The sequence below is a fragment of the Mirounga leonina genome, unplaced genomic scaffold (assembly GCF_011800145.1).
Source record: "Mirounga leonina isolate KUSES-001 unplaced genomic scaffold, KU_Mleo_1.0 Mir_178, whole genome shotgun sequence".
Lineage (NCBI taxonomy): Eukaryota > Metazoa > Chordata > Mammalia > Carnivora > Phocidae > Mirounga > Mirounga leonina.
This window is the reverse complement of record NW_023270464.1, coordinates 22,477,112-22,502,334: the sequence shown is the minus strand read 5'-3', so window position 1 is coordinate 22,502,334 and position 25,223 is coordinate 22,477,112. Positions and strand designations below refer to the sequence as shown.

The 25,223-nt window shown below is 50.7% G+C and overlaps 1 protein-coding gene across 2 annotated transcripts in view; it reads right to left on the bottom strand.

Moving 5' to 3' along the window:
* Window positions 1–6,593: 6,593 nt before the first annotated feature.
* Window positions 6,594–25,223, bottom strand: part of ABHD2 (abhydrolase domain containing 2, acylglycerol lipase) — a 93,718-nt gene continuing 75,088 nt past the window's right edge. For both annotated transcript variants that reach the window (XM_035024111.1, XM_035024112.1), the window contains 6 exons: window positions 24,755–24,938; window positions 16,236–16,328; window positions 13,232–13,342; window positions 11,785–11,854; window positions 10,207–10,291; window positions 6,594–8,619 (listed from right to left, as the gene is read on the bottom strand). In XM_035024111.1, coding sequence (XP_034880002.1) covers window positions 8,423–8,619; window positions 10,207–10,291; window positions 11,785–11,854; window positions 13,232–13,342; window positions 16,236–16,328; window positions 24,755–24,938 — 740 coding nt within the window. In that variant the 3' untranslated portion in view covers window positions 6,594–8,422. The remainder of the gene's footprint in view (window positions 8,620–10,206; window positions 10,292–11,784; window positions 11,855–13,231; window positions 13,343–16,235; window positions 16,329–24,754; window positions 24,939–25,223) is intronic.

Genomic DNA, 25,223 nt, shown 5'->3' with positions numbered 1-25,223 from the left:
CTGAGGTTAAATCTTGCTCAGGGGGCGCCTGGGTGGCTCAGATGGTTAAGCGTCTGCCTTCGGCTCAGGTCATGATCCCAGGGTCCTGGGATCGAGTCCCGCATCGGGCTCCCTGCTCCTGGGGAGCCTGCTTCTCCCTCTGCCTCTCTCTCTCTGTCTCTCATGAATAAATAAATAAAATCTTAAAAAAAAAAAAAAGAAATTTCTTCCCTCACAGTTCTGAAGGCCGGAAATCTGAAATCAAGGTGTCAGCTAGGCCATGTTCCTTCCAAAGGCTCATCTTTCTTTGCGTCTTCCAGGTTCTGGTGCCTCCAACTATTCTTTGGCTTGTGGCTGTGTGTCTCCAGTCTCTGCCTCTGTGGCCTATTGCTTTCTCCTCTCTTCTGTGTCTTCTCTCTGGGTCCTTATAAGGACACCTGTTATTGGAAATAGGGCTCACCCTGTTAATCCAGGATGACCCGCTCATCTTAAGATCCTTAGCTTAATTTTATATCTGTAAAGACCCTTTTCCCAAATAAGGTCACATTCACAGGTTTCAGACATGAATATATTTTGGGGGAAGGCCACCATTCAGCCCACTACAATTGGTTCTCAGTTTTTAAAACCAACATCCAGGGCACCTGGGTGGCTCAGTCATTAAGCATCTGCCTTCGGCTCGGGTCATGATCCCAGGGTCCTGGGATCGAGCCCCACATCGGGCTCCCTGCTCCGCGGGAAGCCTGCTTCTCCCTCTGCCTCTCTCTCTGTCTCTCATGAATAAATAAATAAAATCTAAAAAAAAAAAAAAAATCTTGCTCAGGATCAGAGAGCCGGGAAGTGACTAGGATGGGACCTTGACCAGCACCTCGGGCTCCAAATCCCTTCGGCCCTATCACTCCTCATGCTTTGCATCAGATGTTTATTTCTGGGGCTGGGGGAGGTGTAGGTAGGAAGGGGAAGAGGCACAATGAAATTAGAACTTCATTTATTCCAGGTCCGTTTCATCAACCGTCATCAGATAAAGGAGGAAGTAACTTTAAGAGGAAACCGAACTGTCTTCGGTAGAGATACTGGGCATTTCTAAATGGGGTAGACAGCAGGAATCAAAAGGAAGTTTCTGGGTGTGCATAGTCACAAGGAGGGGGGGCGGTTTACCTTAACCCCTTTCGGGGAGAGTTCCGCAGTTCAAGGCCAAACTGCCTGTAATGTCTTCCCAACCACGCAGATACAGGTAACCCCCTCAAAGGGGGACACCCGAGAGAGAAATGAGGAGAAAGGCTGTCATACATGTGCACAGCCATCCAGTTAGGTGTTTGGTCCTTACCATGGTAAAGTCCTCCCCCAGAGGGCTAGAGCAGACGGGTCTCTTGATGAAAGGTATAGTAAAATATAGCACCGTTGGGATGGCGAGTGACTGTAGGTAAACGTCATTGATCACAGATCTATAGGGTTGCCTTGGGAGAGGCTCAGCTAATGTGCCAACCACCTTGGCAAGCTGCTGGCATCAACCAACCCAAGACCCTGGACCTGAGATCTCTTCCATATGGTACTTTTCATAGGTAGTGTTCTTTACAAATTGGTTTTCTTGGATCAAAAGAATCTGGTTGGGGGCGCCTGGGTGGCTCAGTTGGTTAAGCGACTGCCTTCGGCTCAGGTCATGATCCTGGAGTCCCAGGATCGAGTCCCGCATCGGGCTCCCTGCTCAGCAGGGAGTCTGCTTCTCCGTCTGACCCTCCCCCGTCTCATGCTCTATCTCATTCTCTCTCTCAAATAAATAAATAAGATCTTTAAAAAAAAAAAAGAATCTGGTTTTGCGGGGGAAAGGAAGTAGGGGAAGCTTGCTTACTAGAATGGGATGCACTGTGAAATTGGATAGTGGGCATTCTTAGGTCATGTTAAAGCACATCCTCCAAAACCAACACCCTAACTGCCCCCCTCAACTTGTCAGAGGTTTTGCATAGCCGAGGAGGGAAGAAAACTATGTGCAAAGCTCTTGGGTGGGAGAGCATGGACTAGTATAACTCTCCTGGTGGGGCCAGTCACTGGCCCTGGAAGATCCTTAGCTTGGATTCAGACAGATACGAAGGAGAAAAAACCACCACCATCAACCCAATATATACATTATTCTAGCCCAATATATTTTTATTATGTATCTGAGAGAGAGAAAGAACGTGTGCGAGAGTGAGCACGAGTGGGGGGGTAGGAGGGACAGAGGGAGAGGGAGAAGCAGGCTCCCCGCTGAGCAGGGAGCCCAACACGGGGCTCGATCCTAGGACCCTGAGATCATGACCTGAGCCGAAGGCAGACGCTTCACCGACTGAGCCACCCAGGCGCCCGCAACCCAATATAATCTTAACTTAGGTGATGTTCACTCAGTCTTTTCAAAGAACATTCTTTCATGCACGGCAACCACCATTTCCATCTCCCCTTGCATTTCATCTACAAGGTTCACTTTGGAGAGCAGGTGATTTTACTGGTGGTATCTCACGCCCTGGCTTTCTGGCCAGGAGAGGTTGGGTGTGTGTAGACACCTGCGGGCTGGTCATTTCTTTGGTAATTGCTTGTACGGCTGGGATAAAATCACTTGTGATAAGAACTTGGTGGTTTTGCCCGCTTCCTTCAAGCTCACGTTCGGTGACGGCACAGGAAGAATCCTTTTAGACAGAAACTCCCGCTGTACAAAGGACGCACAGCCACGCCACATTTTTAGCCTTTTATTTAAGTAAAGAAATTCCATTGAATCAAAGATAACAAAATTACAGTTTTTGTTTGTAATGATCTTCGTTTACCACCACACAGAATCAAAACAGAGCCAAAAGTAATATGAGAACATAAAATGACCAAGGACACCGATGTTTAGGATCATTTCTTAATAAAGGTAAATATCCTCATATTTAGAAAAAATTGCATTGCTAGTTGTAAATCTTATACGCCCCTGTGCTGGAGGAGCCTGTATCCCCCCGCCCAAATCCGGCAGCATGGAGGCTTTCAGAACACAAACTCAAAAACACATGATTTTCAGGGCAGCATCAGATGTTTCAGAAAATCGAACCAAACCAAACAAAAATTGGGAATGTGAGAATGATGGTTCTCAAACATCAATCTGGAGGCAGAGCTGCCAACCGAAGAACGTGGTTGAGCAAGTCCCACCAGGGAAAGGAGAGATGGAACTGGCCCCCCCCCCCCCCCCCCCCGGTATTGCTAAGGCAGCTGCAATAGCAGAAGTCAGAGCTCAGGTACAGTGAAGGTCTTCCTGAGGCAGTGGGACAGACCCACATCATCTCTGGAACTGGTGTGGAGAGGTGACAGGACTCTACGTGGACTTGTGCTTTAGGAAAACGGAAGAGGCCAAAACAAAAGCCAGACAAAACCTAAGTCCTACCCCCAGGATGGACCAGGTCCCCGGGACCGGTCTGGGGGAGAAGCGGCCGGTGCTGGGACCGAGGGGGTCAGCAATTATGCTCAGTGACTGGGGCCTCCTCAGCGTGGGTGGTCGGGAAGGAGCAGGCCTTTGAGATGAAGGGTCTCTCTGCAGGTGCTAGAAGTGGACTGTGCCCAGTTTATGGCAATAGATTTCTTGGCTAGTGGGGACCGGAATGGGGAGAAGGTAGGTTCTAGATTTCATTACTAACTGACCGGAGTCAAGGTAGAAGACTTACCCCCTGGTTCGAAACGGACTCCAGCCTGTTCGTTAGAGATACACGAACGCTTTGCCCACGTACATGCCAGGAAAATCAGTTCAGGAGGGTGGGGGGAGGCTGACTCTTCGAGAAGGGGCATCTGTCTACTGTCTGGCAGGCTGAGAACGGCTGGCGAGCCGGACTCTGCAGCCTGCTTCCCAGGCCGCTTGGGGAGGATGCTGGGCTGCGGCGTCCGGGGGGCAGCAGCGGAGAGGCAGGCAAGGGGGAGCGTGGTTGTTCTGGATAGCCTCCCAGTTCTGCTGCTAGCAGGGGCCCGCTCCCCTGCCCTTAGCTTCGAGTGCAATTTGGCAAAAGCAATCCTAGCTTATGAAGAAGGGGGTCCTTCCTTCTGCTTAAATAACGGAGGGAAAAACCTTTTCCTCCATGGCTCGGCCTCTAAACGCCACAGACAGGCCACATTTCATGGCTTTTTGAAGGCTCCAAGTAATCCAAAGTGGCTTTGAACGACAGAGCGAGGCCCAGAAGGAAGAGAGGCATTGGCGGCGGTGGCGGGGGGGGGGGGGGGGCGGGAAAAAAAATTGGGCGGGGTCTGAATCATGCGTACTGGGGGGGGGGGGGGGGTGCCTGGCCTAATGAAGAGCATACAGGCCACATGAAGAGATTCATGTGGCTTCGCTTCAAACTACCACAGCACGAGAATTTGAATTCCAGGGCTGCGGTATCGTTGGAATACCAGGGGATCCTCTAGGGGCAAGGTGAGGCTTTCCGGGCACAGAGAACAATGCCCAGATGATGCTGGGTGGGGGGGTCGTGCTGAGGTGAGAAATGCCTGGAGGACAAAGCCCTGAGTTCTTTGGGCTCCATGTGACGTTCCAGGGATCTTTACTTGGCCTCTAAGAATCGATGGCCCAGGAAAAGAAAAGTCCCCCCCCCACCTCAGACATCTGCTTGCCTGGCAAACACAAACAAGAACCCACGCATTGTTTCTCTGGAGCTGGCAAAGGCGATCTCAAGTCACACAGTTACAAAGAGAGCCCTCATTCAGATGTCAGGCATCGGAGCTCAGCTTTAAGGAAGATTGTGATTTCAGAATGAAAGCCCGAGCGGGAAGGATTTCTGTCCTGGGAAACGGGACTGTGAATCTCAACGCTCTGCCTGAGTCCCACGGAAGGTTGGGGACATTCGCCTTATTCCGATGGTCAGCACCTGTCCCAGTCACAAGACCACCCTCGGGACAGCAAGGATATTGAGATGGCAACGGAGATTCTAAAGAGAAGCCACTCAAAGACACAGGGCTTTGGGTCATATCAAGGGGCTTCACCGGCAAAGGCTTAACGCAGAAGCTCTCTCTCTCCAAGTCCCCGCCGCCCCCCCCCCCCCCCCCCAGGATGAGGCTGGAGCCTTGACAGAGCCACTACCACTTGCAAGGGCCATGGAAGGCAGGTGGGAATGCTCAGGCAAAAGATGTGTAAATAGATGACTGGTCTTCAAGCTGCTCTAAGGTGAGGGCACTGGGGCTCAGCGAGGTGAAGTGATTGCCCTCAATCCAACGTGAATTAGAGACAGTTGGGATGAGAACCCAGGTCTCTTGGACCCTGGCTCCCTAACACCGGGTCAAGAAAGGAAGGCTTCTCTTTCAAGGCATATTTCCCCTCTTAGGGTATGTCACAGGGCCCCCTGCAAGTGCATAATGCTGCAGAGAGGTTAAAAGAATCTAGTGACAACAAACAACTTCCTGCTTTCATTCTGCTCTGGAATCACAGCAGGGAAGAGAAGGGCTTTTCCTGAAGTCTATTAAACTTCCTCCTAACAAAATGTATCAAGGGGACGTGACATCATTTTCTAGATAATCTTCATTTGGCCGGGATCCGTTACTCATTAGTGGTCTTCAAATTGTTTGAGAGGCAGGGAGCACGGCCAGAAGAAATGTGGGTGCTTTTCCTCCTTGGTTTTTAATGTGTTAACCCCTGCGATAGGATTGTCTAGGTCTACGCAACTTCTATCTTTATTCTGATTTTTAAAATATTCGAACACTCTCTGAAAATTCGGCCCTGTGTTAGGCCAAAGAGGACCTTCATAGCAAGAGCGCTCCCATTATCATCCGGAATGAATGACTTCAGGAAGAAAAGCAAAGAAAGCTGGAGGAAGGAAAAAGCTGACCTACATATAAAATGCCGCTCCCTTGTTTATTAGGCAGGTTTGCATCTCTGTAAATTCAATGCCTCTGTGCTTTCATTCAGGGACAAACAAGAATTTTCCTGTAAGACCGCCGCGGTCACATTCTCATTTCCATGCCTGAGAGCCTAACGCCCGAACAAAGGACTTCAGTTAATTTCATGTGAGCCAAAATGGAATGTGAGTGCCATTCAGAGTCACATACTAGAAAGATTTCAGCTGGGAAGTGGCCCCCACAGTCCTGTGGGGTAAATTCCGGTCGTGTGGTGACAAAGGCCAGGCCCCAGGCCCAGCCTCTCCTCCACCGGGCCCCAGGGACTTCTGGTCCCCCGCCAAACCCCCGGGGTGCGACAACAGGACTGTCTTTTCTCTTCCTGAATGGAGCTGGTACCTGGCCACTACTCTGTCAAAACAGATCGAGAGATGTGACCTAAGGCAAAGGCAAAGGCCCCTCTTGCTTCCTGGGATGGTGCTTTGGCCCCATTCAGTTACCGCTTTGTTTACCTACTTGCACAAAGGGTCTGTAGGAAACAGGACTATGAATCTTCTAGATTACAGCTGGAGGGGGGGAAAAGCAATGGAGGGGAGGGGACCAGCTTCCAAATCGAGGGGGTAGATGATAAAGTGCCAATTTGTGCTAAAAGAACATGGAAAGGAAATGCACCAGAAAAATAACGGTTGCGGTGGGGGGGGGGGGAGGGCGGGGAGGGAGTCACAATGACGAATTTGGTGTGTGTGAGCGATTACAACAAAGAAATGCCGGGGACCACGGAAGTCTCAATCTTTTGAGACGCTGGCTGCTCTCGATGGTATTGATCAGGATGATCTGGTGATTGTCAGAAAACAACTTCAGGTTGCAGACCGTCATAGTCACTTGGACCGACACCCAAACCACATCCACCTGCGGCTGTGAGGGGCGCATCCAGGCCCTCAGGTGGCTCCCTTTACCCCTGAAACATCCACACAGACCCACTATTTATAATCCTATCTGTCCTGGAGCAAAGGAGATGAAGCAAGGACATTAAAAACAAAAAAAAAAAGAAAGAAAAAAGTGTATCCAGGCAATTTCACTCATAGTTCCATTTAGTTCCAGATAGCAACTGCTGATTTTTCAAAGTGCAGGGTTTTTAGATATTCAAGTACCACAGGACTGGAGGAAAGGAGTACTTGAAACCTCGAATAACATTTTCATTTGAAAAGACATACTTTGGAAAGATCTATCTAACAGAATATAAATATAGGCCATTAAATTAAAAATCTGGTTTCAAAATAACACCCTTTTCGGTTGGAAAGATCTTTCTCCAAACTCAGATCCAGCTTTCGAATTGTTTGGTTATCAAAAGCCAGAGCTAGAAAGACTTGGGTTAAAAAAGTAAAATTACCACTGAATGTCTAAAAAAACCCAAAAACCCAAAACACCTCTTTCTATGAAAATGAGGGACAGGAAAAAAAAAAAAGGCAAACGATGACATCCACAGGTGTAGACGAGGAGAGTAACTCCCAGGCTTCCCTGGAGGGATGTTCTCTCAAACCTCAGCAAGCTGAGCTTGTCATGGATCATTCGAACTGGCAGTGGTCTCGGCCATCCGCCTGTCCAAGTCCCCCGTTTTATCGGTGAAGAAACGGAAGTTCAGAGGGACTTGTCCAGGGTCATACAGCCAGGGAAAGGCAGAGTCCGGCGTCGCCCAAACTCTTTCCTCCCCACCAGGCCCTCTCCCGAGACATCACACACTGTGGCCACGACAGGGCAGCTGGACATGACAGGGGCTGCTGCTTTGGAGACCCCTGGGAGCTAAGGGACACGTCTACCCATACATTTCCATAAAATGAGCTACCGAGATGTTTCTCATTGAAAGGCCCTGCAGTAGAACAGTGTTTCCCAAATTTGCCCTGTGATGAGGATCACCGGGGGCACTTGTCAAAAATTAAAATCTCCAGACCCCTTCCCAGACCCACTGTATGGGCCTCTCCCAGGGGAGGGACCTGGGAGGCTGAATTTTTAACAAGTGCCCCAGGTAACTCTCATCGTTGGCAAAGGTGTGGGGAGACTGTCTTAGGAGACTGTAAGGGAGGAACCTGGCTGGTGACTCCAGGGAACTTTCTTGGCCACGTGAGGAGCCACACGGCAGCGTGGGGGGCCCAGGTGCTTCGCTCCCAAGCTGACCAGCCTCTTCAGCATCGGCCTAGATGGGCGAGGGCTCACCAGGGTCTCCGTAAGGACACATACAACCACCACAAAATAGCATATACATCCTTCCCTGCTCTTGGGGACAAGCCTTTTTGATTGGCAAAGCAAAACTGCTGTTCAGACACATTTTTAATAGGGAAACTAGATGTAATTGGCTTAAAAGCAATCAAACGCTGAGAGTGGACAGGAGGCTGAGAACCCTGTCGCTTGTCACCATGGATAACAATGCAATGGAGAAAACCAGTAACTAAGCACAAAAAATAGCCTGGAGCTCCCAGGGACGGAGGCCTACTCCGGCACAGGTGTGCCTGGTGGGTCATCCCCGCTGATGGCGTGAGGTCAGATCCAGGTCACCGAGGGAGATGGGGGACCTGAAACAGCCGGTGAGGGACGCGGGTTCCAGGGGAGGCGGCTGGACCGCGCCAGAGTCCGGGAGGCCTCACTCCAGCTCGGCCTCCACCTGCTCCGTGTCAGAGCACTGGGACTTGTTACGTTCCCACTGGCAAATGGCGTTGGCGTACTCCACCACCAGCTTATCCATCCACGTCAGGGGCTCGGGGAACAGCACGGAACCCTCAAAGAAGCCCAGGTGGCCCCCGTGCAGAGGCAGCACAAACATGACGTTCTCCCGTTTCTCTGCGGGGGGGGAGGCAGCGGAGTGAGTCAGTGACTGGTTAGCTCCAGGGCCGGAGGGGCCAGAGCGAGCTGGCCGGGGTGGCCCAGGCTTTCCCCACAGGTGCAGGTCAGCAAGAGGGCATCTGACTCCTACCCACTCAGCTTCGTTCACTAGAGCGGCAGGGAGATTAGGTGGGCTGGGCAGGGCGGTGGGATCTAGCAAGTACCAGAGCAGCAGCTTGGCTCTGGCGCAGAATGGGCACCAGCTTAAGAAACACTTCGAAATCTTAGTGGTTCTCAAACTTGGACATAGATTATAGAGAGAGAACACTGGTATTGCTAAAGCTGACCAGGTGATTTCAGTGATACAGCCAGATGTTCCCCAAATTTCACCGTGCCTCCAAATCACTGGGATAGCACCTTAAAATGCAGATTCTGCTTTAATAGGCCCGGAGGAGGAGCTGAGATTTTGCATTTCTAACAAGCTCCCAGATGATTGCCCATGCTAGGTGCCATGGGTGGGGGGCCAGGCTTTGAGTAGGGATTCCTGGCATTTATGCTATTATTTACTAGAGAACAAGGTCAATTCAGTGGAGGCCCCTCCTGGCACGCACGGTTCTGGCTCTGCAGGGCCCTTTTCTCGTCTGCTCCCCCTTATTCTTCCCTCTCAGTTATTATTTCATAAATTCTGCGTGACAGCATGAGAGCTATGGGTGTTGCTTTGGACATTGGCAGGAAATCGCACGGCTGCTCTCTCTCATGGCCAAGCGCGGCTGAGCCGGTTGCTTTTGTGCAGGGAGCCTACGGTTTGCTAGTGGGTTGACGAGAGCCGGCTTTCAGCACCCAACACACCTGCATCACACACAACACCCCCCCGGAGCAGGGCCCCGAGCTCCGCCCGCCGTATTATGTACTCCTCCAGCTTGGGGTTGGGGAGAACCAGGAGTGCCCCCCGCTCTGGTGAATACACAGGATATTTACAAGGGAGACGTAACCACACGGGGCTACAGAGGGCGGGGATCTGAATCGCAGCGCAAGGTGTCCTTGCAGGAATTCCCAAGTGTTTCCCTCGGCTGCCCCCCTCTCGTTCCTCCCTCAGCTCCTCTCCAGCGTGCAGCGAGACCCGGCCGGCCTGAAGCGCAGCGACATTCCCATGAGCAACGTTCTTTGCTTTCTCAATTGCTTATATTTTTAATCCTCAAAGCAGATGGAGAGGCTGTCTGTCAGAAGAGGTAGTAGAACTGGCTTTTCTGTTTTGCTTTTCATGTCAGGTTTTAAGCCGAAATATCTAAGTCCAACTCTCAGACTTAATGGAACCCTAAGCCTGACACGATAATTTCAGAGAACACCAGGGGACTCCCCCCAAACCCCTCTTGGCTGTGGATATAAATGATGGTCGTCTCTGGCACCAGGATAGGACAGGAGAAGGCCCTGCCCAGGCCCCATCACAGCCCCAGGACTATGAGGCCAGGCTGAATGAGAACTCTGCCACGGGATGTCCTTCCCCACAGAAGCTGGCTTTCAGGAGGTGATGGCAGGGTGAAGGTGACAGAATTTACCAGGGCAATGTGCTGAGTGGCCGAGGGAGCAGCAGGGAGGAGCACTTACCTGAAAGAGATTTTGGAATGGTTAGGAGGCTTTCGTGCACCAAGGGGTCATCAGCTGCGTTAACCAGCATGAGAGGCACATAGATCTGCAACAAGAAAGTAAGGCAGAAATAAACGATCGATCCCCTGTTTTAGACGCCATTGATTCAAGGCTCAAATTCACTACCGGCCACGTCTTTGAAGCAAAGGGAAGAGGGTCGCTACTCAGTTTGCTGCACGGGTGGATTGAGGGTGCCCCGTCTTCCCGGGCAGCGGCATGAATCCTAACCATGTGCTCTCGTGGCTGCCTGGCAGGGGGGCACAGGAGCAAAGCTCCTGGTGTTCTAGGTGACCCACGTGCTCTGAGGGAGTGAGGGCAGGGCTCAGTGGGGCTCCCTGGCAAAATATTTCTGATGATCCTCCACAGTATCTCAGGTTAGCCTACCTTTCAGAAAAATGACCTTACGAAGAGTTATGTACCTATTCATTCCGTTTATTCTGTGGGGGAGGAAAAATGGGAATATGCTCCTCTCCAGACAAGGGAGACTTTCTAGAGGAATCTGAAGGTGAGAAACAGGAGGAGGCTGGTGGATATTGGGAAGCAGTCAACATCCATTTTAGTAAGACAGGCTTTTTCCTTTTAGTGCAGACAGGGTGATGGGGGGCACTCAGACGCTCCTGAACATTGAGGCCCGGGGAGTACAGGGCTGGTTGTGCCGAGCCAGAGGCCTCTAACACTGGCTCTAGGCAGCTCAACGGCTGTAGTGGCTTAAAGGAAGATGCCCAAAGCCTGGGGGATGATGCTAACTGAGCGTGGGGGGAGGGGGTGGCCAATACGGCAGATGGCAGGACTGCAATTCACAATCACCTGCTTCCACTGGGTGAGCGGTGGGCCAAACCAGCAGGTGGACACTGACGGGGATAAATGGGAAGTCCTGTGTTTGAGTAAAAGGAGCACCTGTACAAAGAATGATGAAAGACCGGTTTGGTGGTGGTGCAGGTGAAAAACATAGGGAGTTTATGGTTGGCCACAGACTTCACCGAATCCACTCTGAGTTGATTGCAGCTGCTGAAAACTGCATTCATATAAGCCAGTCTACCTTGTCAACAGACCTGTTCCTCCTCATTTGGATACAGAAATACATCTGTTTTCCTCTGCGCTCACCAGATCATGGCAGGAGCCTTGAGTTTAGTCCTAGCCACCACGCTAACAAAATGCACAGGGGCCAAAACAAGGGTCCAAGATTGCAGGAAATCTACACAGATCTATGAGGAGCCATGGCAGGAAGGGGGAAAGATTTCACTGCTAAAGGGAGACTGAGGGACAAATGGGTGTTGCGGCAATTTCCAGGGCTTTTTCACAGCCATAGGAGCAGACTGGTCCCGCTCTGCACCGAGGGGCAGCTCTGGGATTAATATACGGCGGTCACAGAGGGACAGGGTTTGGTTCAGAAACAAAACCCAAGCCAACAGCTGCAGGGGTCCGAGCCCGATTCTTCCACCAAGGGTGTTGGGGAGCGTGCTTGGTGCACGTGTGCTCGCTGGAGGAAGGGCCACTGACTGGGAGAGGCTGCTCGCTCCGAGCTCTGCCACCACTCACCCTGTGCAAGTACCGCATGCAGCTTTCCTCCTCGTAATATTCCTTCAGGGAGTTATAGCCGTGGAACTTCCTGTGACACACACACACACACGCAAAGGAGAAGGACAAAGCCTAAGTGCCTGGCCCACAGTCGTGACTCAGGAAATGCCATCCACAGTATTTACGAGCAGATGTTAACACCCTTCGAGTCAGGATAAAACCAGAGGACTGTGGACACTAGGAAACTGACATTCAAAGGCATTTACGAGAACTTTCTCTTCAACAGAATTCTTCCTGGCAGAGGAACCCCGACCCCTGTGAACTGGAAAGAAACGTGTCTCAGGTAATGGATGCGAGACAGAGATTCAAAGTTGCCAATTCCGCAAACTCATGGAGCAGTAGTCAGAGAGACTTAACAGAACCCTCCCTGTTCCCGCCCGGAAGTCCAGCAACTCGGCTCTGCCCTGTGCTCTGTTCAGCCTGGAGCTCTGACACCAGTGGGCCAACTCAGCCCCAGGCCGGAGGATCTCTGGAAACCTCTTTCTGACACACCTTAGGGCCTCTGGTTTCTGACTGGTGGTTTTGTTCTATTCTGACAGTGAGGTCAGAGATCAACAGTTGCTTCTTCCAGCTAAGGCTAAGCTCAATAAGCTCAATCAGAAATTACATGTACCAGGGAAGAGGACATTGTCAGGGTCTCAGCCTCAGGTGCCTGAAGGGGGCGGACAGGTGAAGGGGAAAGGAACAAAGTGGGCGGGGTCTGCATAGGACACTCAGAGGAGAGACTTCTTGCCCCCAAAGAAAGAGGCTCTGTTTTCTCGCAACAGCCAGCCCTCTTGGTCTTTTTTTTTTTTTTCGTTTTGTTTTACTTTTGATAGAGACATGGACAGGTACAAGAAATATTTCCTTTTCCTGCCAATGCAAATTATGTGGCAACTGATCCCTGCCCCAGGGTCAGAGCACAGCAGGTAGGGTAAGGACTATGAACAGTAGGGTGTACGCACCCCAGCTCCCCAGTTCCAGCTCAGTTATGCCACACAAGAGTGCAGAATGAGCGGTGAGATCCTCCCCTTGTTTTCTAAGAGCAACTAGAAATCTGGATTTTTCTGTGCAATCTTCACTTTTTAAACACCAGACATTTATTCAAAGAATAAAAAAAAGCCCTGGGGCCCCTGGGCGGCACAGTCGGTTAAGCGACTGACTCTTGGTTTTGGCTCATGATCTCGTGGTTCGTGGGATCAAGCCCCACGCTGGGCTCCACGCTCAGCAAGGAGTCTGCGTGAGTTTCTCTCTCCCTCTCCCTCTGCTCCTCCCCCGTGTGCTCTCTCTCTCTCTCAATAAATAAATCTTTAGAAACAACAAAACAAAAAAACCCTTTAACACTAAAGTGGGCGAAGAAAGCCCTCGCTCTGGGCAGTGCTGGCCTGCAGCCTCCCGCCCGGCACCCCGTCCCCGAGCATGTGCATACCTCATCACGTTGTCATCGATCTGCATCAGGGATGTGGCAGTGTAGAGGCGGCTCAAGTCTGTGTCCTCCAGGCTCTGGGGTTTCTTAACATGGTCTCCAAAAAGAGCTTGCCTAGAATGAGACACAACAGTAGACAGAATAAAAAGCAGACGATAGACCAAATCATCATGTTGTACACTTGAAACATCTGACAATTTTGTCAATTATACCTCAGTAAAGCTGAAAAATATTTTAAAGAACGGATGATAAACACCGACAGCAGAGCCTGCTTCCTGGCCCAGAGGCAAGCCAGGAGAGAGTCTTTGGGAAGGCATATGGGGGCAAGGTAGAAATAGATCCCTTCAGCCTTCAGCATGTCCCAGAGGATAAGCCGGTAATGTTGACTTTTGAATAACTGTGAAAAGATGATTGTCAAGATCTTCTTTTCCTTTTCAGGGGCAGCTAGGCAGAGACTGGGTTTGAGCCTAGGTGAATACAGTTGACCCTTGAACAATATAGGGGTAGGGGCACCAACTTGTGGCACAGTCAAAAATCCATATAGAGCTTCTGACTCCCCCCAAACCTAACTACTAATATCCTACTGTTGACCTAAAGCCTTGCCCATAACATAGTCGATTAACACATATTTTGTATATTACATGTATGATATACTGTATTCCTACAATAAAGAAAGCTAGAGAAAAGAAAACGTTATTGAGAAAATCATAAGGAAGAGAAAATACATTTATGGCACTGGCCTGAGAAAAAGCCACGTACAGGTGGACCCACACAGTTCAAACCCGCATTGTTCAAGGGTCGACTGTATTACAAATCCTTCGCTGCAGGGGAGGTCTTAGGATGGGCTCTGCGGTGAGTGGGAGGTGGTCAGCCAAACTGTGTGGGGGCCTTCATCTACGGTTGTGGGGGCCTGGCTTCACACTGGAGCTGACACTGCCCCTTTCTCTTGAGGAGGTGTTTTTGTCAGTTAACAAGAAAGACAGCGGTAGGGCGCCTGGGTGGCTCAGATGGTTAAGCGTCGGCCTTCGGCTCAGGTCATGATCCCAGGGTCCTGGGATCAAGTCCCACATCGGGCTCCCTGCTCCTTGGGAGCCTGCCTCTCCCTCTGCCTCTCTCTCTCTCTCTGGCTCTCATGAATAAATAAATAAAATCTTTAAAAAAAAAAAAAAAAAGAAAGCGGTAAACCCATCTAGTGTTGGGGCAAGTCAATGGCTCTCCAACATGTCAGCTCAAAAGCTTACGTATACTCAGAAGAGTCATCATTTCTCTTAAGAAAAAGATCCATCTTGAGAGGATGATAATAAGAGTAGGGATCAAAATGTGCACATTTAGACTTTTCATTCCCTGCGAGGTCTCAGGCACACAGCTGATGTAGGACTGAGTTTGCGGCCTGGCCCAATGGTGAGAAAGGTCGTCATGGAAACTAAACGTTCTGGTATCTACTCACAGCCTCTCTCAAAGAGGAACACATCTCCTTAGCATTTTTCCCCTCAAAGATTATTGGGAAGATTATATAGCCAGAGTTTAGAATTCACAGCTTAAAGTGGCCCTAAAATTTCTAAATATTTCGCTGTCTGTAGTAAATTTAAAAAATGTAGATACACCTAGAACACATTCAGAGGACTCTCTCAATTTGTTAAGAATTACATGTTGGACCTTCTGGACTAATTAGTGGCAAGACTGGGCCCTGTAGCAAAACAAATGTTCTCTGGGAGGAAACTGCTTCCCATTCCAGAGGTGTGGAGAGGCTGACAGAGGCACTTGGTGTCAGAGGCTTGGCTTGGTCCCTTCTGGAACCTCAGCAAACCTCCAGTCCCATCTGAACCTCACCTGAGCCACGCCTGACTCAGGGCCCAAACACCATGAGCTGAGAGAAGACAGTTTACATCCAGTGAGCCCAGGGGACAGACGTCTCCTGTCCTCCACCCACCCGTCACAAGGACCCAGCAGCTTGGCAGCCTGAGGAGCCTGCGAGCATCAGCCTTGCCCAGACTCCCCGTGAACCCTGCCCACAGGAAGCCCAGTCTGGGGTGCTTGGCTGGGATGGGCAGTACCCTATTTTCTTTGAACCACTGAAATAAATAAGCAGGTGATCATTCAGTCAGATTGCCTTTCCCAGGATGACATCAACCCCCCACCTAAAATTGTATTGTTTGAGCGCCCATGATGTGCCAAGCTCTGGGGGAAATCAAAACCAGCCCAGGCCCTCCAGTGCTTTACAGTTTAGTTCAAGATGCAGGATTCACACCGGGGAAGCGACAGAAACACAACTTGGGGGTGGAGGAGTTGGCTTCACGGAGGACCTAGAGTGTGGGCAGACATGATGGGAGGGGCATTCTGGGCAAGGCCCCAGTGGTGTGGGAGGGGCCAGAGGGCGTGTGAGCCTCCGTGTGGCCCAGTCCAGCTAGAGGGAAGGCAGGTGCGGGGGAAGCGGGAGGGACGGTATCCATAATAACAATCATAACAATAAAACCATCGCTAATATTTATTGACTTCTCCAAGCGGTGGTCAGAGGCTACCCCACGGAGGATTCTGAGCAGGACTGAGGCAAGACGAGCATGGGGAACATGCAGAGGTGTGAACAGGGCAGTGTGGACACTATGTGGTGCCCAGCAGCTAGACCCCTGTCCTGCAGCTGCTGGTCAGAGCCCCACGAGCCCACAGAGGATGACGATGCTTGATCCTTCAGCCCAAGAGTAGCCCAAGGAGAAAGGTTCCTAAACCATGACAAGCCGCCCTCAGGATTGCTCCAACTGGGGAAAGAATGGTGTAGAAGGGTTTCTCGTGTTGGATATATCGGGAATCATGAAGGCAGGATGCGATCTGGTGGATTTGGCAGCTCGGGACAAGTTTGTTTCTAAGCAAGTCACAAAGCAGCCGGCAGAGAAGCAGAAGCACCCCTGCCTTCATTACATTTTTCTGGAGAAACCAGAGTTCTGGCTTTTAGTGACTCGAAAATAAGCTCAGAAAGGAACCGTCTCCTGGGGGAACGTGGGAGGCTTGGTACCTGTGCGAGAGGATGATCTTCTTCATGTTGTCAGCCATGAGGAAGTTATAGAAGCGTCGGCACTGATCCCACTGCATGAAGGTCTCCTGGGCCCTGAAAGAACAGCAGACCAGAGTGAGAGACCACGCCTGGAGGGACGCGCGGGCGCCCCCACCCTGGACAAGGTGCTCGAAGCACTTCTACCCCGGAGAAAGCGGCGCTGGCTCCCGACCCCGAAACACGGGTTTCTGCGCGTGGACTCAGACTCTCCGTAGAGACGGATGGAGACACCAAAACAGCCTTGCTGAACGTGAGGCCCCAGCGAGAAAGTTCTCTAGCCGCACAGGCTTTGGGGGGTGACAGTCCCGACACCCTCGTCCAGCACGGTGGCCTTCTCTTTGTCACAGAACCTGCCAGTACTCGTGCTTGAACACCTCTATTCGGCTTCCTCCTCTGCAGGAAGGTTTTTCTGGCTTAATAACGGGAGCGTGTAAGGGGAGGGTGGGTGTGGAGAGGCACAGTGCAGGGAAAAACCTAAAAGAACTTCTTTTGTTGCTGTTTGAGAAGCAAAGGGAAATCATACCATTTGAGCTGTTTTTTTTTTTTTTTATTAAGATTTTTACTTATTTATTTGAAAGAGAGAGAGTAAGTGAAAGAGAGCATGAGCAGGGGGAGGGGGAGAAGCAGACTCCCCTGCTGAGCAGGGAGCCCGATGCGGGTGGGACTCGATCCCAGAACCCTGGGATCATGACCTGAGCCAAAGGCAGTCGCTAAACTGACTGAGCCACCCAGGCTCCCCATTTGAGCTCTCTTTCGATTAGCCTTAGAACATTCAAGGGGCAAGGAAACGGAAGAAGTAGAGCGGTGATCCACTCCTTCTGGGCGTGGCTGCCGGGGATGGTTCTGAAGTCTTTTTGCCCCTAGAGCTAGTGTGTGACTCGGCCTACCTGACATGAGGGTCATCGCCTGACACCCCGGCAGCGGTACTAGGCAGGTAATATTCTCCCCACTCCAGATTAGGAGACCACCATGGACTCAGAGAGGTCAAGAGACCGGCTGCGGGTCACACCAGGGCAGTAAGGTGCAACTTTCTCTATGTGCCGGCATGGCAGATTTCCTTGGCCACGTGGCAGGTGAGCAAATGGCAATGTGCTACTCTGCCCCCCCTCCGCTCCCCCAACCCTGGATCAGCCCTTCCCACTCAGTGTTCTCTTCCCTGCATGTGAACCCACAGCTGCCACGGAGTCCATGCTAACCCCCACTTTGCAGATGGCTGAGTCTCGAGGCCTGCTCCAGCCCTGGGAATGAATCTGGGTGTCACCATTCCCACACATCATCCATCGGTTTCATATCCCAGATGGCCAAAGAGGGGAGTGGGTGGTTCACAGGTATTTTCGAAAAATCCAGGGAGTTTATAAAGTCATTTCCCCAAGGCTGCCACATTTCAGTTTTGGAATGGCAAACATTTCCTGTAATATTGTGGTTAAAAAATAAGAGGTAATGGGAGGTTAAAAGTGAAAGGGCTTGTGGCTTTCATGGTCTGTGACACGCTCCTAAACCATGGGCTAACACTCAGAGGGAAGACTAAGACTGCCTTCAAAGGTCAAAAGTCCATTCTATAAATGCACGAGGGGCTCCCCAAACACTGCAGAAATAGAAAGGATGGGCCAGATCACCGGGAGCAGGACCCCGACTAAGGCAGGGATCTGGACCCTTGCCTCATGGTCTGAGCAAGGAGGGAGGAGGGAAGTCACCCAATCCACGAACCAAAACCTGCTTCCTCTGCCAGCACCCCGTCCTCTGACGTTGGACCCAGGCTCCCCTTCCTCAGAGAGCTGACAGTCTCATTGTCCCAGCTTTCTTTGGCCCTGGGCTGTTTCTGCCTTTGCTGACTTCTTAACTGTTTTGGTTAGTATGACCTGCGTATGGAGGGGATGCAGAGGGAAGGAAGCAGGGCGGTGGGGTGGGGGGCTGGTCATACATGTAAGACATGAAAGCCCCAGCACTGCAGAGGATCTCGAGATTGACGACCACCACAGGGGCCACTCCCTGAAAGGCTCTGGGGACCCCAGGGGCCCAGGGCTCAAGGAGGACCAGGATGAGGATGCTACAACCATTATCTCGCTCAGTGCTGGCGGACACGGATTCCTAGCATCTCTGCTTTACCACTCAGCATACGTAGGAGCTTTCACCACCTTTGGGTATAAAATTGCAAAACTGAAACTTAATTTTATATTGGCTTATTAAAACCTAATCAAGAGTAATGTGTTATAAATACATTCATTCCATATATTTTTTAAAAGGCCTGATTTCTTCAAGATCAATAACAATATATGGAAGGAGATCACGGAGGGGAATCTAGAGACTCAAAGAAACTTCTGAGACAGATCAACAAATGCAATGTATAGGCATTACGTGGATCCTGATTCGAATAAGCCAACCATTAAAAAACTTCTGTGAAACAATCAAGGAAATCTGAACCCTGAGTAGAAATGGGATATTAGGGAATCATTCATTTCTCAGTATGATAATGGTATTGTGGTTATATTTAAGACAAAGTCCTTAGAGTCTTTTAGTGCAAACTAATGACGTATTTTCAGATGAAATGATATGATGCCTGGGATTTGCTTTAAAATAATTCGGTTTCGGGGTGCTGGCTTTGACTCAGGTCATGATCTCAGGGTCCTGGGATCAAGTCCCACATCAGGCTCCCTGCTCAGCGGGGAGCCTGCTTCTCCCTCTCCCTCTCCCTCCAGGCCTGCCGCTCCCCACGCTTGTGCGCTTTCTCTCTGTCAAATAAATAAATAAAATCTAAAAAAAAAAAAATTCAGGTTCTGGGAAAGGGGATGTGCGTGAAGTGTAAAGGGAACAAAGCAAGAATCCCAAGCAGACTCCCCACTGAGCATGGAGCCCCACGCGGGGCTCAATCTCATGACCCTGAGATCATGACCTGAGCCGAAACCAAGAGTTGGACCCTCAACCGCCTGAGCCACCCAGGCGCCCCAGGAGATGGATTTTTAAATCATTTAGAAGAGGGTCCAAATGAAACAGGCATTTATAGTCACGTCCAGGGCAATCCACTAGGGCAAGGAAGAGCTGAGCCAACTGCTTCATGCGGCTTGGGGGCTGCTCAGAGAAAGTTCAACTTCCCAACTCATATTTTGCACAATGAGCGGACCGAGCATTGACTAAAATGAACTGAAGTCAGAAGAGAATGAGCTGGAGAAAGAATTCAAATCTGACTCAGGTAAGATCTCAGAGTGCTGAGAGGCTATGAGAGTGGCCAAACCGCTTTTCTGGAGTCTTCGAGAAGACATGGAGAGTGACAGTAGGAGAGAGGTTCTGTGAGACTAGGTGTCCATGACTCTAACAGTCCAGAAAGGAACAAGAAGGCAGGCATGCTGCAAATTAAGGCAAGTGATGAATTTACAGGGTGTGGATGTAGGCAATATTAAAACACACCTTGAAAGCAACATGCTAACAAAACTGCGAAATCACAGTACATTAAGTATTTTCCCGGAATGTTACCACACCAATGTAAGAAAACTGTTTTTATTTGGGGAGGGGAGTTTCTCTTCCAGGCTTTGCCCATCTACAATCTTTTTTTCTTTTTAATTTTTAATCATGGTGGTAAAAAACACATAAGTCTTTAACCTTCTTAACCATTTTTAAGTATGCAGTTCAGTAGTGTTAAGTATATTCACACTGTTGTGTAATAGATCTCCAGAACTTTTCCATCTTGCAAATCTGAAGGTCTATATCCATTAAAGTAGGACTTCCCATTTCCTCCACCCTACTATCATACTTTTACATGGTTGCCTTCCTCACTACATTTCCCCCCATCTTATTATTTTATTATCATTATTTTTAAGTAGGCTTCATGCCCAGCATGGAGCCCAGTACAGGGTTTGAACTCACGACCCTGAGATCAAGACCTGAGCTGAGATCAAGAGTTGGACGCTTAACTGACTGAGCCACCCAGGCGCCCCCCTCACTACTTTTAATATATACATTCAGTCATGTTACATATTTTCTTGATTTTTAAAATATAAAATCTTCCTTGTTTGCCACTGTATTTTGTGGATCATAATTTACGATTATCTCTCATGCTGGACCTGTGCTGGTTATCTCTAGCTTAGCCCTACAAGAGAGTCATACCGTAGTGGAGGCAAAACCAAGACCAGCCTTGAATAGTGTGGCTTTTGGGAGGAAGGAGAGTGGAGCCTCTGGACCCGAGAGACCCAGGCAAGGGGGCTCCGGGACAGAGAGGTCAGCTTGAGAGTGCAGGCAAAAGAAAACCATCTCTGTACTGGGGACTGGGTCCAGAATCCTTCATTGCCGCCTAGCTTTGGGGCAGGATGGGGCTTGGAGCTCAGACAAAGGTAGGGATGGCCACTCACTAACCTGCTCTCTGCCTGATCAGGATATTTTCCCTTAGGATGTACTTTTATAGGAATGCGATTACTAAGTGAAAGGGTCTGTCACACACCCTCGTTTTTCTGATAGAAAAAAATTAGCAATAAAAACAATAAGCAAAAATCCCCAAGATGCCATGGGCAAGCCATTTGGTCAGCTTCACAGCCCACTGGTGGAAAAGCCAAGCTGTGTCCTAGGTTGGAGTTCTGCCCACAGAGTTTTGTCTAAACTCAGTGGATTCTCCCCCTTCGCTTGGCTCTGATACAAAATTACTGATTGCTAAAACTGTCATACAGCTCTTCCACTGTAAACACAGGTTTGATGAAGGGGTAACTGGATAGAAGGACTGTATGAATGGCAGCCCTTGCCCCTTGCTCCTGTCATAAATGCATCCACAGTCTGGAGTCGCCCATTCAGAGCAAAAGAAAGAATATACACACCATTTGGCCAGAAACGTGGGGGCCTGGCCTCTGCAGCAGGAAAGCCTGCTTAAAAACACCATGCTAAGACCCAGCGGTGCTCAGACACCCACTCAGCCAGGAGGAGGACTAGATGTAGGGAGATCTGGTAACTTCTCTATTGCCCTCGAAGGGCCCCCCTCCCCCCCCCCCGCCTGGGCCCTACCCCACTGACCTCTCTACCCTCACCTCCTTCCCAAATCTCTCCCCACTGGACTGAGGACTTTCTCAGCACCATATGCCTAGTGTGTAATATTTTATTTTACTTAAAGATTTATTTAGTTGTTTATTAGAGAGCGAAGGGGAGTGGGAGAGGAAGAGGGAGAATCCCAAACAGACTCCACACTGAGTGTGGAGCCAGATGTGGGGCTCGACCCCATGACCCTGAGATCAGGACCTGAGCTGAAATCGGGAGTCAAATCTCAACAGACTGAGCCCCACAGGCGCCCCACCTAGCGTGTAATCTATTAGTGACATGTGCTTGGTTTGCTGCTTTGCAAACATCATTCTATAGTCAGGAAGTGCTGTGAGGTCCTCAGACGCAGACTATCTCCTATCGCCGGCAGATTCTGCAATGCAAGATTGTTGAGGGCTTCCTTAGGAATGAAGAATTGATTTTACCTGAAACCGGTCCAAAAAAAGCTTTCTTTCCCTTTTCTTTAAGCCCCATGAGGGCAGGGAATTTTTCTGTCTTGTTCGCGGCTCTGTCCCCATTATCCAGAAGGGTGTCTAGCTGAATGAACCAAATGAGTCACGGGATGACTCATCTGCAGGTCATCTTCTGGTACCACTTCTTTTCCCTCTCACACTCCTGTCTGGTCACCACTCACTGGACGAATTTATAATCAGAAGTCTTCATAACAAAGTTTCAAATGATGAATTCACCCCGAGTTAGGCTGAGTCTGACCACACACATTTCCAGGACTAGCGGGCAGCGGTTTGTGCTGAGGGAAGGCGGCTAAGTCTGGGGGACCTGTGCCCCCCCCTTTCGGTGGCTCAGCACATCACAAACATGGGCTTCTCTAGCGGCAGCGAGGCTTTGCTAACTACGGCAAGCGGGCGCTGGCTTCTGGGCCTCAGGTCGGCTCTGGGGTGAGAAGCCAGCACGAGGGGATGGGTCACTGACAAGCGGTTCCTGGGACTCAACTAGGCGAGATTTACCAGTGGCATGGACTCCCGTGCGGCCCCTGCTGAGGCAGGCGAGCCCTCCCTGCTCCGCCTCGGCGTAAACGAAGCATGGCTGCCACGTCCCAGTGCTGAAAAGGCTCATCGCCCTCAAGCCTTGGCAGGAAAGAAAGGTGACACTGGTTTAAAGTAAGGCACTGTCCTTCGGTGAGTAGGTCTGGTTACGCTGTTGAGGGCACCTGAGCCCTGGGCAGTGCCCACATACCCAGGGCCCACCCCTTCCAGTGTGTCGGGGGACAAAGCTACAAAGCTGCCTCTTTCTCTCCTCAGTGGACGAGGTTGATGTGACAGTAGGTAATCAGGAGTCTGAAGATCTCGGAGGTCTCAAAGAGGGGTGGTGGGGACAGCGCCTCACAGACTCTAGAATCCCTGTTTCCCACCCGGAGTTCACCAAACACGCATTTCACGTGCTCTTGCCAACGGCAGGTGGCGCTCGTGCAGCAAAATGAAATGCAGCTGCTGTCACTTAAGATTTTGGGCTTTGGGGGGGGGGGGTGCGGGAAGAAAACCAACTGGTCCCGCATCCTCCTACTTATCAAATGCTGTGCTCTCTGAACACAAAGTCCGTGCTCACAGTGATTTCACACCACTGGGTTTAGGAAGGGACCCGAGCGATTCCAATTTTACAGGTGATAGCAGGCTTGCTGAAAACTGGGCCATTCGTCAGGTGAGAGCAGGCAGGGTCTCATGCCAGGCCCTGCTCCCCTGAATTCTGCGGTAGGCCCTTTACTCTCCCAGCGACTGGGCACGGTGGGACTTCGGTTAACCCCGGTTACATAATGGCTACGAACTGGGAATTGGATATTTCTAGTCAAGCCAAGGTAAAGGGACGAGTCCTTTCAGCTGGCTCTCCAGAGCACAGAGGCGACTGAAGGGGAGGATTCCCAGCAGGAGGATGAGGGGACCAACCTCGTCCGGCGACAGCAGAGCTGGAGGGGCCACTGAGGTCCCCAGGCCCACTGGCTGCTAAATGTGGCTACATAACAGGAGTGACCTGTGAAATGTGTCCAAATGCAGATTCCTGGGCCCATGCCCCAGATTCTTGAGTCCGAATCTCCAGGGCTGGGGCCCACGAAACTGAATTTATTTCTAAGATGATCCCCCAAGTGATTTTTAACGAAGTCAAACAGTCACCAGTTCACCAGACTGGTCTTTGTGACCCACTGGCCTAACCTACACTTCTTGTATCACAGAGACCGAGGATCATTACCGGTCACCGACTTACTTTCTACACGCCTGTCCTGCCTATGCATCCGCTGCTTTGACGCTCACCACAGCGCTGAGGAGGGCACTACTTAGCATTACTATCATCCCCATAGGGCAGGTGAGGAAAACCGGAACCCAGGCCTTGGCCCTTGAACTCAGGAAAGGCTCCATCGGGGTTGTGTTTCAAGTCTTCTTTTGGGCACATTTAAATCCTCCTTTGGGGCCAGCTTGATGCCTCACGGGCAGAGCCTGAATTCTGGGCCCGCCTTTGCCCTTTGGACGTGCTGTCTTCAAATTCCAGTGATATATATTTCTGGAACCATCAGGCAGCCTCTAGCTCTCAGAAAACGCTGAAACAGGTTGAAACTCTACAGAGAGAGATACAGGTGAGGCAAAAAGGGGCAGGAATCACTTATCAACTGTAAGGACTGTTTGGCATTAGGTTGGTTCAATAAGGGAGGCTTTCTTTACTTTCTCATGCAATTCTGGGTTTCTTCAAGAGATCTTTAATAACTGGTCATACCCATTTGAAATATAGAAGACATTATCGTGAAGTGGGAGTACGGGGAAAAATGTGAATGCACTTGAAGAGTCTGGAGAGGTGTGTGTGAATGAAGGGGGTTGTGTATGGTGACTCTCGAGAGATCTGGGACAACACTGTTCTCGATGAGGAGGCAGAGCCGATAATGCCCTCCTAGGGCTCATCCTGTGGGGCTCTGCTGGCAGGAGACTAAGGGGCGAGGTAAACCTTTATCGGCCAGGTCGTCTCCTTTGTGGTAATGTCTGGGGTGTCTATGAGAGATGGACACTTGAAGGTGAGGGCACAGATTAAGGGGTTTCGAGAGACCCCTTCCCCATGCCACCTGAGACTCAACGCTCCCGGAGGCAGGAGGGCTCTGCCATCATAAGGCCCAGCTCTCAGATTCTGGCTCTTGAGTTCTTCCATAAACCCACGGTCCTACAAAACTCCTGGAGCATGAACAGGTTAAGTCACCTCACAGAGACTCCATAGGGGAACCGCAGCTGTTATGGGGGCCTTTGGCTTATTCAGTTACAGACCTGATCCCCAAATATAGCTGCAGATCGGCCTTAAGGAGTCTGGTAAGACCGCTCCAGTGTATGACGTGAAAGCAAGACAGGGTGACTCCAGGACCCACACGCTTCTGCTCGGTCCGCCACCGCGTTTCCTCTGGTCTTCACAGATGTGTGCCGGTGTCCCGGGGCATCTCAACAAAAACCCGAGGGAGGGAGAGGTGGGGCGCGGACGTCACTCACCTCAGAGCACTGTACCCCTGGCACACGCTGACGCAGCACAGGACCCTCTCTTGGTTTGCCGGAGTCTCCCCCAAGTATTTACACACGATGTTACCACCCAGGCTGAAGCCCACGACGACCAGCTGGGTCTGGGGACACGTCTTCTTGATGTAGTTTACCATAGCTCCAAATTCCCAGGTGCAGCCTGTGGGCAGAGAGGTGAGACCACTCAGTCATTTTAGGAGCGACAAAATGACTGCCCTGGAGAGAGAGCTGGAGGGCTCCTGAGTGCGTGCCAAGATGCTAACAGAGAGAGAAGTGTGTGTGTGTGTGTGGGGGGGTGGATGGAGAGGGAGGGAGGGAGGGAGGCATAAACACTTCTCTTTGGCTACCTGGAGAGAAGTTTCCAGATGCTCCTCTGTATAAGAGGAGACCCAACCTCAGTGGTGCCCATGAGGGGAGGGACCACGTATCACACAGATGTGCAACA